This window comes from Dendrobium catenatum, unplaced genomic scaffold (genome assembly GCF_001605985.2).
Source record: "Dendrobium catenatum unplaced genomic scaffold, ASM160598v2 fragScaff_scaffold_372, whole genome shotgun sequence".
NCBI lineage: Eukaryota > Viridiplantae > Streptophyta > Magnoliopsida > Asparagales > Orchidaceae > Dendrobium > Dendrobium catenatum.
Window position 1 is genome coordinate 675,253 of NW_021318834.1, and position 14,193 is coordinate 689,445.

The window sequence follows — 14,193 nt, forward strand, 5'->3', positions numbered from 1 at the left end:
ATTCTTTCTGGTTCTTCTCTATACTGCAGATTTGAATGAACCTCAACATCATCAACATATAATCTCTTCCCAGAATCAGATACTCACTTTCTTAAAGATGATACATGAAACACATTGTGTATATCGGACATATGATCAGGTAACAATAACTTGTAAACAGAACTATCAATCCTCTCACTGATCTCAAAAGGTCCAATATACCTTAGACTGAGCTTGCTAATTCTCTCAAATATGCTAACACCTTTCATAGGATTGACTTTGACATATATTAGGTCACTAATCTGAAACTCAACCAATCTGCGCTTCTAACTGTAATACTTCTTCTATTTATCTTGTGCGAATTTCAACATCTCTCTAATCAAATTGATCTTTGCAGTATAATCATCTACAAAGGCTGAAACTATCACCTATCTATCTCACACCTTTGTCAAAGTCAAAGGAGTCCTATATTTTTTGCCATAGAGAGCTTCATAAGAAGCCATTCCTATGCTGAACTGATAACTATTATTATATGCAAACTCTATCAACGGGATATGATCCTCCCAACTACCTCCAAAATCCAAAACACATAATCTCATAAGATTCTCCAATACCTGAATAGTCATTTCGGACTATCCGTCTTTTTGCGGATGAAAAGCCGTACTGAAATGCAACTTCATACTCATTCCATGTTGAATACCTCTCAATAATCTAGAGGTAAACCTTCCATCCCAATAAGATACAATCACTTTCGGTACACCATGCAACCTGATAATATCTTTAACATGGATATGTGCTAACTTGTCCACTAGATCTATCTGTCTAATCGAAAGGAAATTGGCAGATTTTGTCAGTCGATCAATAACAACCAAAATAGCATCATGTCCCTGCCTCAATCTGGGGAAACCCATAGCAAAATCCATTGTCACCTCTTTCCATTTCCACTCAGGAATAGGTAACGACTACAGAAGACCTCTCGGTCGCTGATGCTCCGCCTTCACTACCTGACAGGTCTCACATTTTGAAACAAACTCCGCTATGTCTTTCTTCAATCTAGGCCACCAAAACATACTCTTCAGATTTCCGTACATCTTGCTACTTCCTTGATGAATAATATAGCATGAATAATGAGCCTTATGTAAAATCTCCTACCTCAGATCTCCAAAAATAGGAACCCATTATCTATCCTTACAGAAAATTACACCATAATCATAAGCTTGTAGTTCATATTTTTTACTAGATCTAATCTGATCAATCAACCTCGAATATTCTGCATCTAATTTTTGAGCTTCATGAATCCTTTCTTCTAAAGAGGGTAGAATGATCATCTGAGTCACTATACCAGAATCCCAATCAGTAGAAGAAATCACCTCCAACTATAATTTCTCCATATCTCGTATCAAATACTCATCCAAAGTGAGTTGCATATATGATAATCCAGAAGACTTCCTGCTCAAAGCGTCTGCCATCACATTAACCTTATTAGACTGATACTGAATAGACAGATCATAGTCCTTGATCAACTCAAGCCGCCTCATTTGCCTCAAATTCAAATCTTTTTGAGTGAATATGTACTTCAAACTCTGATGATCCGTAAAAATCTCACACCTGACACCATACAAGTAATGACGCTAAATCTTCAAAGCAAATACAACAACAGCCAACTCTAGATCATGTGTCAGATAATTCCTTTCATGTGGCTTCAATTGTCTTGAAGCATAAGCTATCACCCGACCATGCTGCATCAAAACACACCCCAAACCTCTCAGCGAAGCATCACTGGATACATGAAATCCTCTATACCAGAGGGAAGAGCCAAAACTGGAGCATAAGTCAAATAATCCTTCAATCTCTGAAAACTAGCCTCACATTCAATTGTCCAGACAAAAGCTATTGACTTTTGAGTCAGTCTCGTCAGAGGTGCTGAAATATGAAAAAACCCCTTCACAAACTTCTTATAATATCCAGCCATATCCAAGAAACTGCGTATCTCAAACACCATAGAATTTAATATAACTTCATAATGCTATTTTGAGAAAATTCAAAATATTTAAAATCAAAGTTTCATTTGATTTGATTTTATTAGTCTAAAACATTATACACATATTAACTTAAACAACATTAAACACACTTATATAGATAATAGTCTTATATATATTGCCTACTTTTGATGTTAACCTAAACCCTAAATCAAAATGCAAGCATATTTCTTTTATTGAGAGCATCTCTTGTATGTGTCATCGGGTATAATTATATTAGAAAATCCACTCCCTTTGGGAGATTGATCGTTTCCAAATTTTCTTACTTGATTTTCACTTTGATAGTATAATTCCTCATAGTATTTTATATCAATTGAGATAAGATTTGTTGATCCTATCTCGCTGGATCTCTTTTCTAATATCTTCTCATGAATTATCTTATATGAGAACATCTTCATATCATCACCTATTGTCCCCTCAACAAGGGCATAGTTGATGAGAAGACTAAGAGGGTTTGAGCACCTTGTTGGAAGTGTAAGCAAAGCAGTAGACAATATCTACCACAAATGAATTTATAACAATAATGTCAAAACCTGAAATTTAAGAAAGATTGTACCAGGTAGCATAGCATTTTAGAGCCAATACTGTCGAAGCAAGGGCTATAAGGAAAAATTTTACCAATACAAGTTATTGCTGTCATTAACTCAATAAGAGGAGAGATTATTCAGTGCGGATATCGAACGCAGCTCTACATCCGGATACCAACCATAATGAGCTACACAGTGATATCGAGCCGCGGTATTGAGGTACCGAGCTGCATGCTTAGTTATCCGGACGGGATTCGACTTCCGCACAGAATAATTTTTCCAATAAGAGATGGTGAGAGGCTGTTGATCACTGTTTGCTTGAAAAAAAATATGTGCTGGACAACTATGGCCAACAAACTATGTTGAATACAGGCGAGGAACATCGAGTGGTTGCAGCATAAACAATGGCATGCCCACCACCTGTACCTCATCCAAATCCTACCTCACCTGGCTCATCATCATCTATGTACACCAATTCTTGCAGGCTCTTGGTCTATTGGTGTTACTTCCAAACTTCAAGTAATTGTCTCTCTCTTCTTTAGCTCTTATAGGGAGTTGAATAATTTAAGATCACCAGTAATCTCCACAAGAGCAATTTCCTTCTTTAAAATGATGAAAACGATTGGAGTCTCTCACAACGATCTCTCTTTCTGTAACCCTTGATATATACTTAGTAGCATTATGGCAGTCTCCACAAACTCTTAGATTTTTAAAAATATAAAGAGCACTTTTAGGCTTTGTGCTTATAATACCAAATGCTATAGCCAACCTCTCACTATGACTTGCTAAAATATGTTCCTTTTCATCATCCTCCACATCCTGTAGCACAAAGCTGTAGTCAGGAATATAACCAATGTTCTTCATTTTTGCCAACAAGATCACTAGCTCTTTGTACATCTCTTCATACTGAGGATGGGACTGATTTCCTGTAAAAAATACGTTTACCTTATTATTTACCTCAATAGAGCTCCATCCAGGTGTCTTTAACAAACTCCTTTGTTTTGCCAGAGATCTAACTTCATTAACACCTTTCCATTCTCCACCTCTCGCATACAAATTCGATAACAAGACATAGTAGCCAACATTCTCAGGATCAATTTCAAACAGCCATGTTGAAGCTAATCTTCCTAGCTCAACATTTCCATGGATCCTACAAGCAGCTAGAAAAGCTCCCCAAACACCAGCATCTGGCTTCAATGGCATATTCTGTATAAGTTTGTAGGCTTCATTCAAATGCCCAGCTCGACCCAACAAGTCTACAATACATGCATAATGCTTCACCATTGGTTCAATACCATACCTTGACTTCATAAGCTGAAAGTATTCTTTGCCAAGCTGAACTAGCCCAGCATGGCTAAAAGCTGATAATAATGAAACAAATGTGACATGATCTGGATTTACTCCTTCCCTCTGCATTTCCGAAAATAGTTCCAATGCCTTCTTGCCTTGCCCATGACTCCCATGTCCAGCTATGATGGCATTCCAAGGACCAGAGCTGCTTATAGGCATCCCAACAAACAAAGCCATCGCATCAACTAACTTACCGCATTTTGCATACATGTCTATGAGACATGTGCCGACGAACACGTCGAAATGCAAACCCGCTTTGATGGTCTGTCCATGAATTTGCGTTCCTTTTCTTAAAGCTCCAATGTGCGAGCATGCGGGAAGAATACTAGCAAATGTTCCTTGAACTGGTTTCAACCCCTCATACCTTCCCATGTTTTCATATATCTCAATAGCCTCATTAGCAAGTCCATTCTGTGAATAACTTGTGATCAAAGTATTCCATGAGATCACATCTCTTACATGCATTCTATCAAACACATCCTGAGAATATTTAACTTTGTTGATCTTCCCATACATATCAATAATCGCATTGCCGGCAAATATGTCGTCCTCATCCCATCCTCTTCTCACAAAAAAACCATGAACTGCACGACAATTACCTTCATGTTGAATCTGAGAAACTGCAGAAGACAGGCTAACCAATGTTAAAATATCAGGCTTCAGTCCATTCCTCTTCATCAAACCGAAAAATTCAAGCACCACAGTCGAATCGCCAAATTGTTCGTAAGCGGTAATCATAGTGTTCCAAGTAACCAAATCTCTGCACTCCATCGAATCAAATATATGTCTTGCATCCTCCAAACAACATAGTTTGCTATACATATCAATCAAAGCATTTGATACAAAAATATCAGAATCCAAACCATGTTTTATGCTATAAACATGCACAGTCATACCCATCAATAAGTCATTAAGCGAAGCATATACAGGAAGAATGCTTGAAATAGTAACTTTATCCACACAAGCCTCCACTTTGACCATCTGGTTAAAAACCTGAACCGCATAATCCTCCCTTCCACTCTGGCAAAGCCCAGATACCATAGCATTCCAGCAACCTGAATCTCTAAGAGGCATTTCGTCAAACACCTTCTCTGCATATTCCACGGACCCAAACTTTGAATATCCGCTGATCAATGAAGACGACACGAACAAATCCGTCCCAAAACCGGACCTTTTTACCAAAGAATGCATCTTTTTGATATCTTCCAACGCCGTGCAGCATTTGAGGGCGACGGGGAAGGTGAAGGAATCAGGTCGAAGATGGGGGACCGCAAGTAGGCTGTGGAAACAGAGGAAGGCGTCGGTAAAGAAGCCATGGCGAACGAAGGAAGAGATCATGGAGTTATAGGAGAAGATGTTCTGTTTGGGTATTTGGTTAAAGGAGAGAGCGGCTGCGGGGAGATCGCCCAGGCGGGAGTAGAGGTTGAGGAGGTCGGTGGCAAGAAGAATATCGGCTGACTGGCCGGAGATAAGTAGAAGGGCATGGAGGGTGCGGGAGGAGCGGAGTGAGGTGCAGGAGAGGAGGCGGCGGTGAAAGTCCATCTTCTCAAGTCGGCGGCGATGGAATTACACATGGTCGGCGATGGAGGAGCGCGGGAACGGCGGTACCCGGGTAAAATTAATTTAAAAACATTAAATTTACTGAAAATTAAAAATTTTACGTTATATATATATATATACTTTTTTTTCCTACAACACTAATTTTAATGAAATTTAACAAAATACTTTATGGGAGTATAAATAATATTAGAATATCTTAATAATTTCTTCTTTTTGAAAAAAAAAAAGAATTATTTGGTTATTTTCTTATTGATTATGTTAAATATAAAAGTTTATTTTTAAACAACATTTAAAAATTTTACACTTCCTATTTCTTTTTAATCTTATGACAATATGCTCCATGAAATATCAATTTGTTGTAAAATTAGAGCATGATTTAAAACTATTTTGGCTAGTTTTTAAGTGTTTTTAAATGAAAAATGCGTAAATATCAAAATTTAATTCTTATATAAATATATTATATAAGTACTCTAGTGTATATCTTTTTCATAATTCAAGATTGAGTGCAACTTCAATAGTTTTAGTATATCCCAAAATACAAGATATTATGTCATCTATAACTTTGCTCTATCAAGATTTCATCAAGCTTTCACTTCCTCTCCTCTGTGTGACACCTTCTCCCTCCTTTGGGCTCTTCTCTTATCCTTCCTTCACTACTATTATCCTAGTCTTTAGCTTGCATCCATTTTTTTTGTGAGAGAGTATTTATATCATACTTCTCTCTACTACTAACTCCAACGAGCTCTCCCTTATCCTCAATCAACACAAAGCTTATGATTGATTACTATTCCTATAGGAGGGGAGACCTAGAGTAAGGAAGATGAGCATGAATCATTGCAATTGACAAATATTGAACGTTGCTAGAATTTGAATAATGGTATATTAGGTATGTCCAATGTTTGCTGACAATTAGTAGTCTGCTTAGTCATTCTTGGAACGAGGACATTAGACATCAATGTTTGACAAAAAGCCAATCATTGTTAGCCATTAAATGAATGTTGACTAAGAACATCAAATGTCATATGACTTGAAATGTTAGGTGTTTAGATGGTGGGAATATCAAATGTTGAATAATTGAGAATGTCCGATAGAGTGTGACGACTGATTGAGAATATCTGATATTGGGTGATATTCAATCATTATTCTTATTAGAAGAAGAGATTAGAAAAGTAGAAAGATGGGCAATAGATGATTACTAATGTAGATTGATCTTTAGTATGCATTTGGAAAAAGTTGACTAGGAATGTTTGAGGTTGGGTGATGTCGAGCAGTCTAACTTGATCTATTTCTTTGTAAAGGAGGGTTGTTTGCAAACATTTCTAGTTGGATGATTATAGATAATGGTGATTATATGTGTTGGCATTAGTTGATGGACAATGTTTAGCAATTGAGAGAACAATAAAAGTGCAGAAGGCACACTATGGACCTCCGAAAGAGCACCGCGCGAACGAGTTAATTGGAAGTGACAGATTGGATCGTGCATACGACTAACCATTGAGGATAGAGGCTGTCGCCAACACACCCGATGTGTAGTAATATACACAACCTAGTCACGGGTTTCCCCCACCTAATACAACAGTTCGAATGGGGTTTAGTTGATGTGGGACCGAGTTTCCCACAGGCGCAAGCCCCTGTGGTTAATTACATCCCAGACCGGAGCCCGAGAAAACTCTCGATTAAGGATCGTATATTATCCTTCCCAAAAGTGGGATCAACATGAGGGTATAGACTAGGAAATCCTACTCAAAGGGAAGAAAGGTCCGAAGGGTTCAATCAACATGCATGGCTCATATCAGCATTCGGAGGCTCTAGAGCACTAGAGGGAAACTGGGAAAATAAAATCAAGCACTCAATCACATGCGTGAGAGAAGAGATGGAGGTGGCGTCATCCTGTGACGCAGATAAGTAGGATTTAGGATTCCTGAACAGAAGGGACCTACCTACTATTTAAGGCATACTAGGAGACCGAATGTAGTAGCCTCGAATCCTAAATCTAAGTTGGGCTTAGTGTTCTACGAAACACTAAGACCCGTGCCCTAGCTAATGCAGTGCAAAACCTAGGCTTATCCTAGCCTAGATTGGGGAAGCCAGCTAACCACCTAATCGATTTAAAACAATGCTATCAAGTCAATTATGAGAGATGGGTGGGTGGTACAGTTATTGGAAATAGGACCGACATCTAGAGAATTTGCTAAATGGTCTTGGACTTATGTGGGTCAGATGTTCCTAGCTAATGCAATTAAATTTTATTTAGTTGGTTACTAATGCAATGCATGCTAGTTGAAATGTCAGCTCATGAATGTTATAAAATCTTAAAAACAGACTTATAAAAAAGAATTTTTTGAAAAGACTGAGTCTCCCTAGGTCCGGCACTTCATTCTCATAGGCCAGATTATTCGGACTCTACCCGCAGGCAGGGAGATGTCTTATAACAAGGAAAGAAGGATGCAGTAATATGCATGCGATGATCCATTTTAATTATTTCAGTTTGTTGATCAGTTTTAAGACCTGAGGATACTGATATTTAAAGTCCAAGAGATATTAGCCAATTTTAGAAAGTCCCGGGTCCTCCTAGGAACTAGACTAAGGGTCCAAAAAGTCACTATGGGAAATGGGCTAGGTTTGGGTCTCCTAACACCCTAGGAAAAATATTAGACCTTAAGAGGAGTAGTTGACATGTAGTACACTGAAATTGGAGTTTTCTAGGCAAAGTTATGAAATTTCTAAGTTTCGGGCCCTAAATGAATTACGGTTGACCAAAAAGTTGATTTTCTAATCTAGGCCATTTTCTGAAAACCTAATATTTTTAATAAATATTAGACCCTAATTGGAGTCTAATGCAAGTGAGTTTTCTTAATTTGAAATTTTCTACAATTAGTTATGAGTTTTTTAAGTTCAGACCTAAAATGTATTTATTGTAATTTTCGGAAGGTCTCGAGACCTTATTTAGCAGCTTAATTAGGGTTGGTTAACTAAGGGGTCTAACAAGCCCTAAAAATTCCTAGAAAATTCTAGGAGGTTTATGATGTCACTAAGTTTAAGTGTTGAGGTTTTCATGTCAATCAGTGATATACCCTAAGCCCTAAAAAATTTCTAAGTTCGCTAGACGGGTCCTTAATTTTTGTCTTTAAGGTTTCACTACGTTATATGGGTTTAAATTGAAGTTTACACTAACCCTCGAGGTAATAATGCATGGGAAAACATATAAAAGCAGTAAACACACCTGTCCTTAGATCTAGAAGAGCCTAAATTAAGTGCTCGTGGTGCAACCTACACATGCAGATTAAAAATAAAAAGTAAGTACGACTAATAAAGAGACTAGTGAATGGTTGGGACTCAGCCATTCACTAATCTAACTCCCATATATCTAAAGCCATCCCACTCGATCTCCCAAATGAAAAAAGACTCTCCCCTATGAGGATGCCTTCTTCTTTTGGGATTCAAGTGAGATAAGAATATCCACACTCAAAGTTGCATTTTCACAACTCTTAATAAATTATTACAAATTTTACATCAAATATAAAGCAGAAAAAAAATTTTAAAGGACCTACATGGTTATCCTAATAAAAATCCCAAGCAGATATATATAGAAATGAAAATAGCTCAAACCATTGACCCTGTGCTAAGCCATGCTCTTAATCATAAGGGATAAGCAGCTCCACCTGTAGCAGTTATAATTATTTAATGATTTTAGCCCTCATTATATCAGGGGGTCTGAGCACGCACCTGCATAAGATAGTATTAGAAATCATAACGGTGCCCCTCATTTATTAGCTTGAGTATGGTCACCTGCACCGAAGAACAGTATATATATATATATATATATGGCGTTCTTAACCTAGGGGAAAATCTAGCGCTCATCACATCATCTACAGAGTATAGAAAAAGTAAGCAAACACACCAATCATTTTCAAACAGCATGCAATGAAATCCACAAAAAGCTCCGGCACACAGCAGAAAAATAGAACCAAGCAGCCTAACCTAGATCTAGAAGTGGTGCCCAAGCAAACAGTTCTATGTGTGTGTTAGGCTGGTGTGGTTTAGATAGGTCCTAAGCAGGGTAGTTAGTTAAAGTTTTCTAGAGTTCAGGTTTGTTTGGAGTCTAAAAAGTATGTTTTAGTTGAAATTCAAATATTAGTGGATTATGATCCATTTTAATTATTTCAGTTTGTTGATCAGTTTTAAGAACTTAGGATTAAAAATAATTTTAAATTAAAGAGGACAAGAATACGAACAATTCGAGGTATTGCATCCATTTTTCGGCTCAAAAATGAATTTTTGGCGATTTTTTGAAGAAAATAAGGTTTAAAAACATTTAAAATCTATTTTAAATCTGAATTATCCAGCGTTTGATACTTGGCAGCATCTGATTGGTGGGTTAAACCGCGGCTAATCATTGCCGGTGGCACAATGATTACGCCGCCATACAATGATTGCCGCAATCATGCGGCAATCACGGCGTCATCCACTTATCCACGTGGGCGACGTCCCGTGACCGTCCGATCCGCGCCATTCAAATCCGACGGCTCAGATCGCGTTGGACCAAAGAATTGAATACGGGATCGAATCTGTGGTTTGATCATGCCGCAGAATGACAGGATCAGAGCCGTCGATCCACAGATCAACGGCCAGGATCTCGCCTAGTTCAAATAGATTAAACTGAAGCCCTAGAACACTATTTCACTTCGTTCTCTCTCGATACTCAACAAAACTTTGCGAAATTTTAAATACAAGTCCTATACATGAACAGAAATCATGGGGGAAAATCCGTTTGGAAAATAATCAGCTTTTAGAAAAGCTATTTAACCCGAAGCTATGTGACATATTATAAGGGTTTTTGAGAGATCTAACCGTCAGATTTTCGTGTTCTTGGTCTCGTTGGATTCGTTGAAACTGCAGGAGTATTTCTCTAGTTGACGTCAAACCCTGGTTCTCCTTGGATCGAGCAAAAATCAGCCTAAAATGGACATGGGGCTCGGTTTTGCCGGAGTTCTCGCCACCGGCGGGCCTAGGACGCCGGGATCTGGTCGGGGAAGATGGGGAAACTCTCCAAGAGTGCTCACGCGAAATCTCAGAGGGTTTAGGGGCTTGGATAGGGAGAAAGAGCCAAAAAGTTCAAAAAAAACTTAAGATTTTGATATTTAAAGCTCTATGATTCAAACCAACGGCCACGATCGAATCTAGATCTAATTGGGAGGGAAAATAGCAGGATTTGGTCATGGTTTTCAATTTGAATCCAAGGGAATTGAATTAGAGCCTTTAAATGCATTAAATAGCTCTTAAATCCACTTAAATAGGTTGATTTGATCTATTAAGGGCCTTATTTGACCAAGTTAGAGTTTGACTTGGTCAAACCCATCAAGGGAGTCAAGGGAGAGTGAGGATCAAGCCATGAAAGAAAGATTGGATTTGATTTGGGCTCTAAAATGGCTTAATGGGTCAATTTTGACCCATTAAGGCTTGGGTTGACCAAGTCAAAGGTTGACTTGGTCAACTTAAGCCACCATGCCCATGTCTGGACAAAATCGAGGTCAACAAACGGACCCCCAACAGGAGTGGCGAACAACTAGTGAACCGCTCGTGTTGGCGTTGACCGACAAGCAAAAAAAAATAGAGTAAAGAACACCAACGATGGTGTAAAAAGGTAGGAAACTCCTCTTCTGGCCTTAACCTACAGCGAGGGCAGAGCCTAGGAGAGAGGGAAGAACAGTAGTGCACATGTAAAGTATCACCAAACATGATGAACAAGTAGAAGGGTCTTCTCTTGGCCTTACCCTTCAACAGCGGTAGAGCCAAGGAGAGAACTCAAGTAAAGATCACTTATAAAGGTGAAAATAAGGTAAAGGAGGATTCTCCCATAGCCTTGCCCTGTAACAGGGGCAGAGCCGAGGGAAGAACCAATGGTAAAGATCACCTAAAAGGTGAAAACAAGGTAGAGATCACCACAAGGGTGAAAAAAAAAGGAGGTATCTCTCCTTGCCTTGCCCTATGGATAGGGTAGAGCTAAAGAGAGGACCAACAGTAACGATCACCTCAAGGGTGAAAAAGGTAGAGGGGTTCTCCCCTGGCCTTACCCTGTAGCAGAGGCAGAGCCAAGAGAAGAACCAAAAGGTAGAGTAGCAAAAGCATACCGACTATCTGTCTGACTATATCGAATCAGCAGAATAGAAGGTGAAAGGGTCACATATCCTCCTGCCCATCCCATAGCAGTGGATTGGGGTGACTCAGTATCTGCCTGACCAAATTGGGTCAGCAAACAAAGAAATCACGAATCTGGTGTCTTCCTAATCGGAACAAGACACTCAGGGAAAAGGGTGGCGGGGAGTTCCTGCCAGGTGCCATGTCAGGCCCTCTCTACCAAGTAAGTCAAACCAGCTTCCTATCTGTTCATTTCAAATAGCAGGATAGAAGATGAAAAGATCCCATCTCCTCCTGCCTATTTCAGGACAGTGGATTGGGGTGACTCAGTATTTGTGTGATCAACTCAAGACAGCAAACAAAAGAGTCACAAAATATGGTGTCTGTTTGATCAGAACAGAATACTCAGGGAAGATGTCACGACCCGACCCGAGACGAGACGGATCCCGCCCGCGCTGGATCGCGACGGAGCTGCACTAACCAGGATCTAGCTTTGGAATTTGGTTCGGAACTGAATCTTCCAAATAATTAATTCACACAGACTAACAAACACAGAGCTACTATGTATCATCAAATGCAGCGGAACAAAACATCAATCCGTGGCCACTACTTCTGTCTGACCTCAGCAAGAAGCTCATGAACCACGAAATGGAAGCCTGCTTAGTCTTTTACAGGACATCCGAAGTAAAGGGTTGTTGAGGAATTGCGCCTCCCAGGGACTCTGTCGGGCTCACTCAACGGTAAAGTAAAACCAACTACCAGGCTGACCGCATCTGGACAGCGGGTAGAGGGTGAAAGGATCCCGCCCCTCCTGCTCTTCTCAGAACAGTGGATTGGGGTGGCCACTACTTCTGCCTGACCTCAGCAAGAAGCTCATGAACCACGAAATGGAAGCCTGCTTAGTCTTTTACAGGACATCCGAGTAAAGGGGTGTTGAGGAATTGCGCCTCCCAGGGACTCTATCGGGCTCACTCAACGGTAGGTAAAACCAATTACCAGTCTGACCGCATATGGACAGTGGGGTAGAAGGTTAAAAGGATCCCGCCCCTCCTGCTCCTTTCGGAACAGTGGATTGGGGTGGCCACTACTTCTGCCTGACCTCAGCGAGAAGCTCATGAACCACGAAGTGGAAGCCTGCGTAGTCTTTTACAGGACATCCGGGGTAAAAAGAGAACTGTTGAGGAATTGCGCCTCCCAGGGACTCTGTCGGGCTCACTCAACGGGTAAGCTTCAACATCTGCTCAACCAGCTCGGCTTTGCAAATGAAGAAGAGCTTAATACCCACTCAGTCATTTCAACTGAGTGAATAAAGAGTCAGGCTCTGATGCCTGCCTGATCAAAACAGGACAATCAAAAGCGTGGCGAGGAGAACCTGCCTGGTGCTCTGTTAGGTCCTCTCTACCAAGTAAGACCAACTACATGTCTGTTCATTTCAAACAGCATGATAGAAGGTAAAAGTCACCTCAACATCAGTCTGACACGTATCTGTGTAGGGATGTGAGGGAGAAAGAAGTAAATGGGATAATTTTAAGGGTAGAGCCACCTAGGAAACTCCTTCTAGCGCTTTGGTAACCATATGGTAGAGGACAAATCGTCGTGGCCATGTGTATCCAAATGCCATCAGGATCTCCTAGGGAACCCTAACACTATACAAAAGGGAAGGAAGACATCAGGATGATGTCTCCCAAACAGAGCTGGAAGAGATACACCCTCAGTAGAGTGTGCAAAGGGGTAATCTCATTCCAACGAAGCCAAATGAACTGAAGTAGCGAGGGGACACCTATACTACAGAAAGTAGGACTAAGCCTAGGAAAGACTACCCTCAAGGGAGCTACAGGGGTATTCCCATACTAACTGATGGGGACCTTGTAAGAAGTGGAAACAATAACAAAACATCCAAAGGACCTCTCAAGCAGCTAGGAGTCGGGTCTCAATGAGAAAATAAGTGGTAGAAGTATCTGAAAGAGCTGAATCTCTACTAGAGAATCAAAGTTCAAGGAAAAGGTGATGATAACATCTAAGGTATGATGCTCCATATCACCAGGCAGGAGAAAAAGAGTCAAAGTAGCGAGGGAGCACCCTCTCCACTAAGGGCAACAACTCTAAGTAGAAGAAATCTTACAGTGGTAACACCCACACAAACTGGTGGTACCCTGTGGGAAGTGAAAGTGACCTCAACCCATTTATAAGACTAACCCGACGACTGAGCCTAGTGTATAAATGGTAGGATAGGTCAAAGAAAAGAGTAGAAGAACTGATCTTCTGCTAGAAGCTCAAAGTTCTCAAAGTGGTGATGTTAGTATTCAGGGCAAGGTATACTTCATCATAAGGAGAGCAGCTCTAGGTAGTAAAGGGGACACACTTACTACCTGAGGACGGTAATCATGTATAGAAGTGAAGAATCATCAAAAGGGTCACAGTGGTAACACCTACCCTGATCGAGTAAGACCTTATGGGGAACAAAAGCAACAAAACAACAATCATATGGCTACTCTAGCAGCTAAGAGTAGGGTACGAATGTAGAAAGTAGGTGAGTAAAGAAACTAAGGAGTCGATCTCCCAATGGAAAATCGGAGCTCCTGAAACTTTGGTGCTAACAC

At 40.1% G+C, this 14,193-nt stretch overlaps 1 protein-coding gene across 1 annotated transcript; it reads right to left on the bottom strand.

Annotated features, from left to right (window-relative positions):
* Positions 1-2,750: 2,750 nt before the first annotated feature.
* On the bottom strand, positions 2,751-5,527 carry LOC110094244 (pentatricopeptide repeat-containing protein At4g33990). Its single transcript, XM_020819427.2, has one exon. It carries the CDS (start codon positions 5,435-5,437, stop codon positions 3,116-3,118), a length of 2,322 nt encoding a protein of 773 aa, XP_020675086.1. The 5' UTR covers positions 5,438-5,527; the 3' UTR covers positions 2,751-3,115.
* Positions 5,528-14,193: the final 8,666 nt, after the last annotated feature.

Bases quoted from the DNA above. Each gene is read 5' to 3' on its own strand.
- LOC110094244 (XM_020819427.2), bottom strand. From the start codon at position 5,437: ATGGACTTTCACCGCCGCCTCCTCTCCTGCACCTCACTCCGCTCCTCC.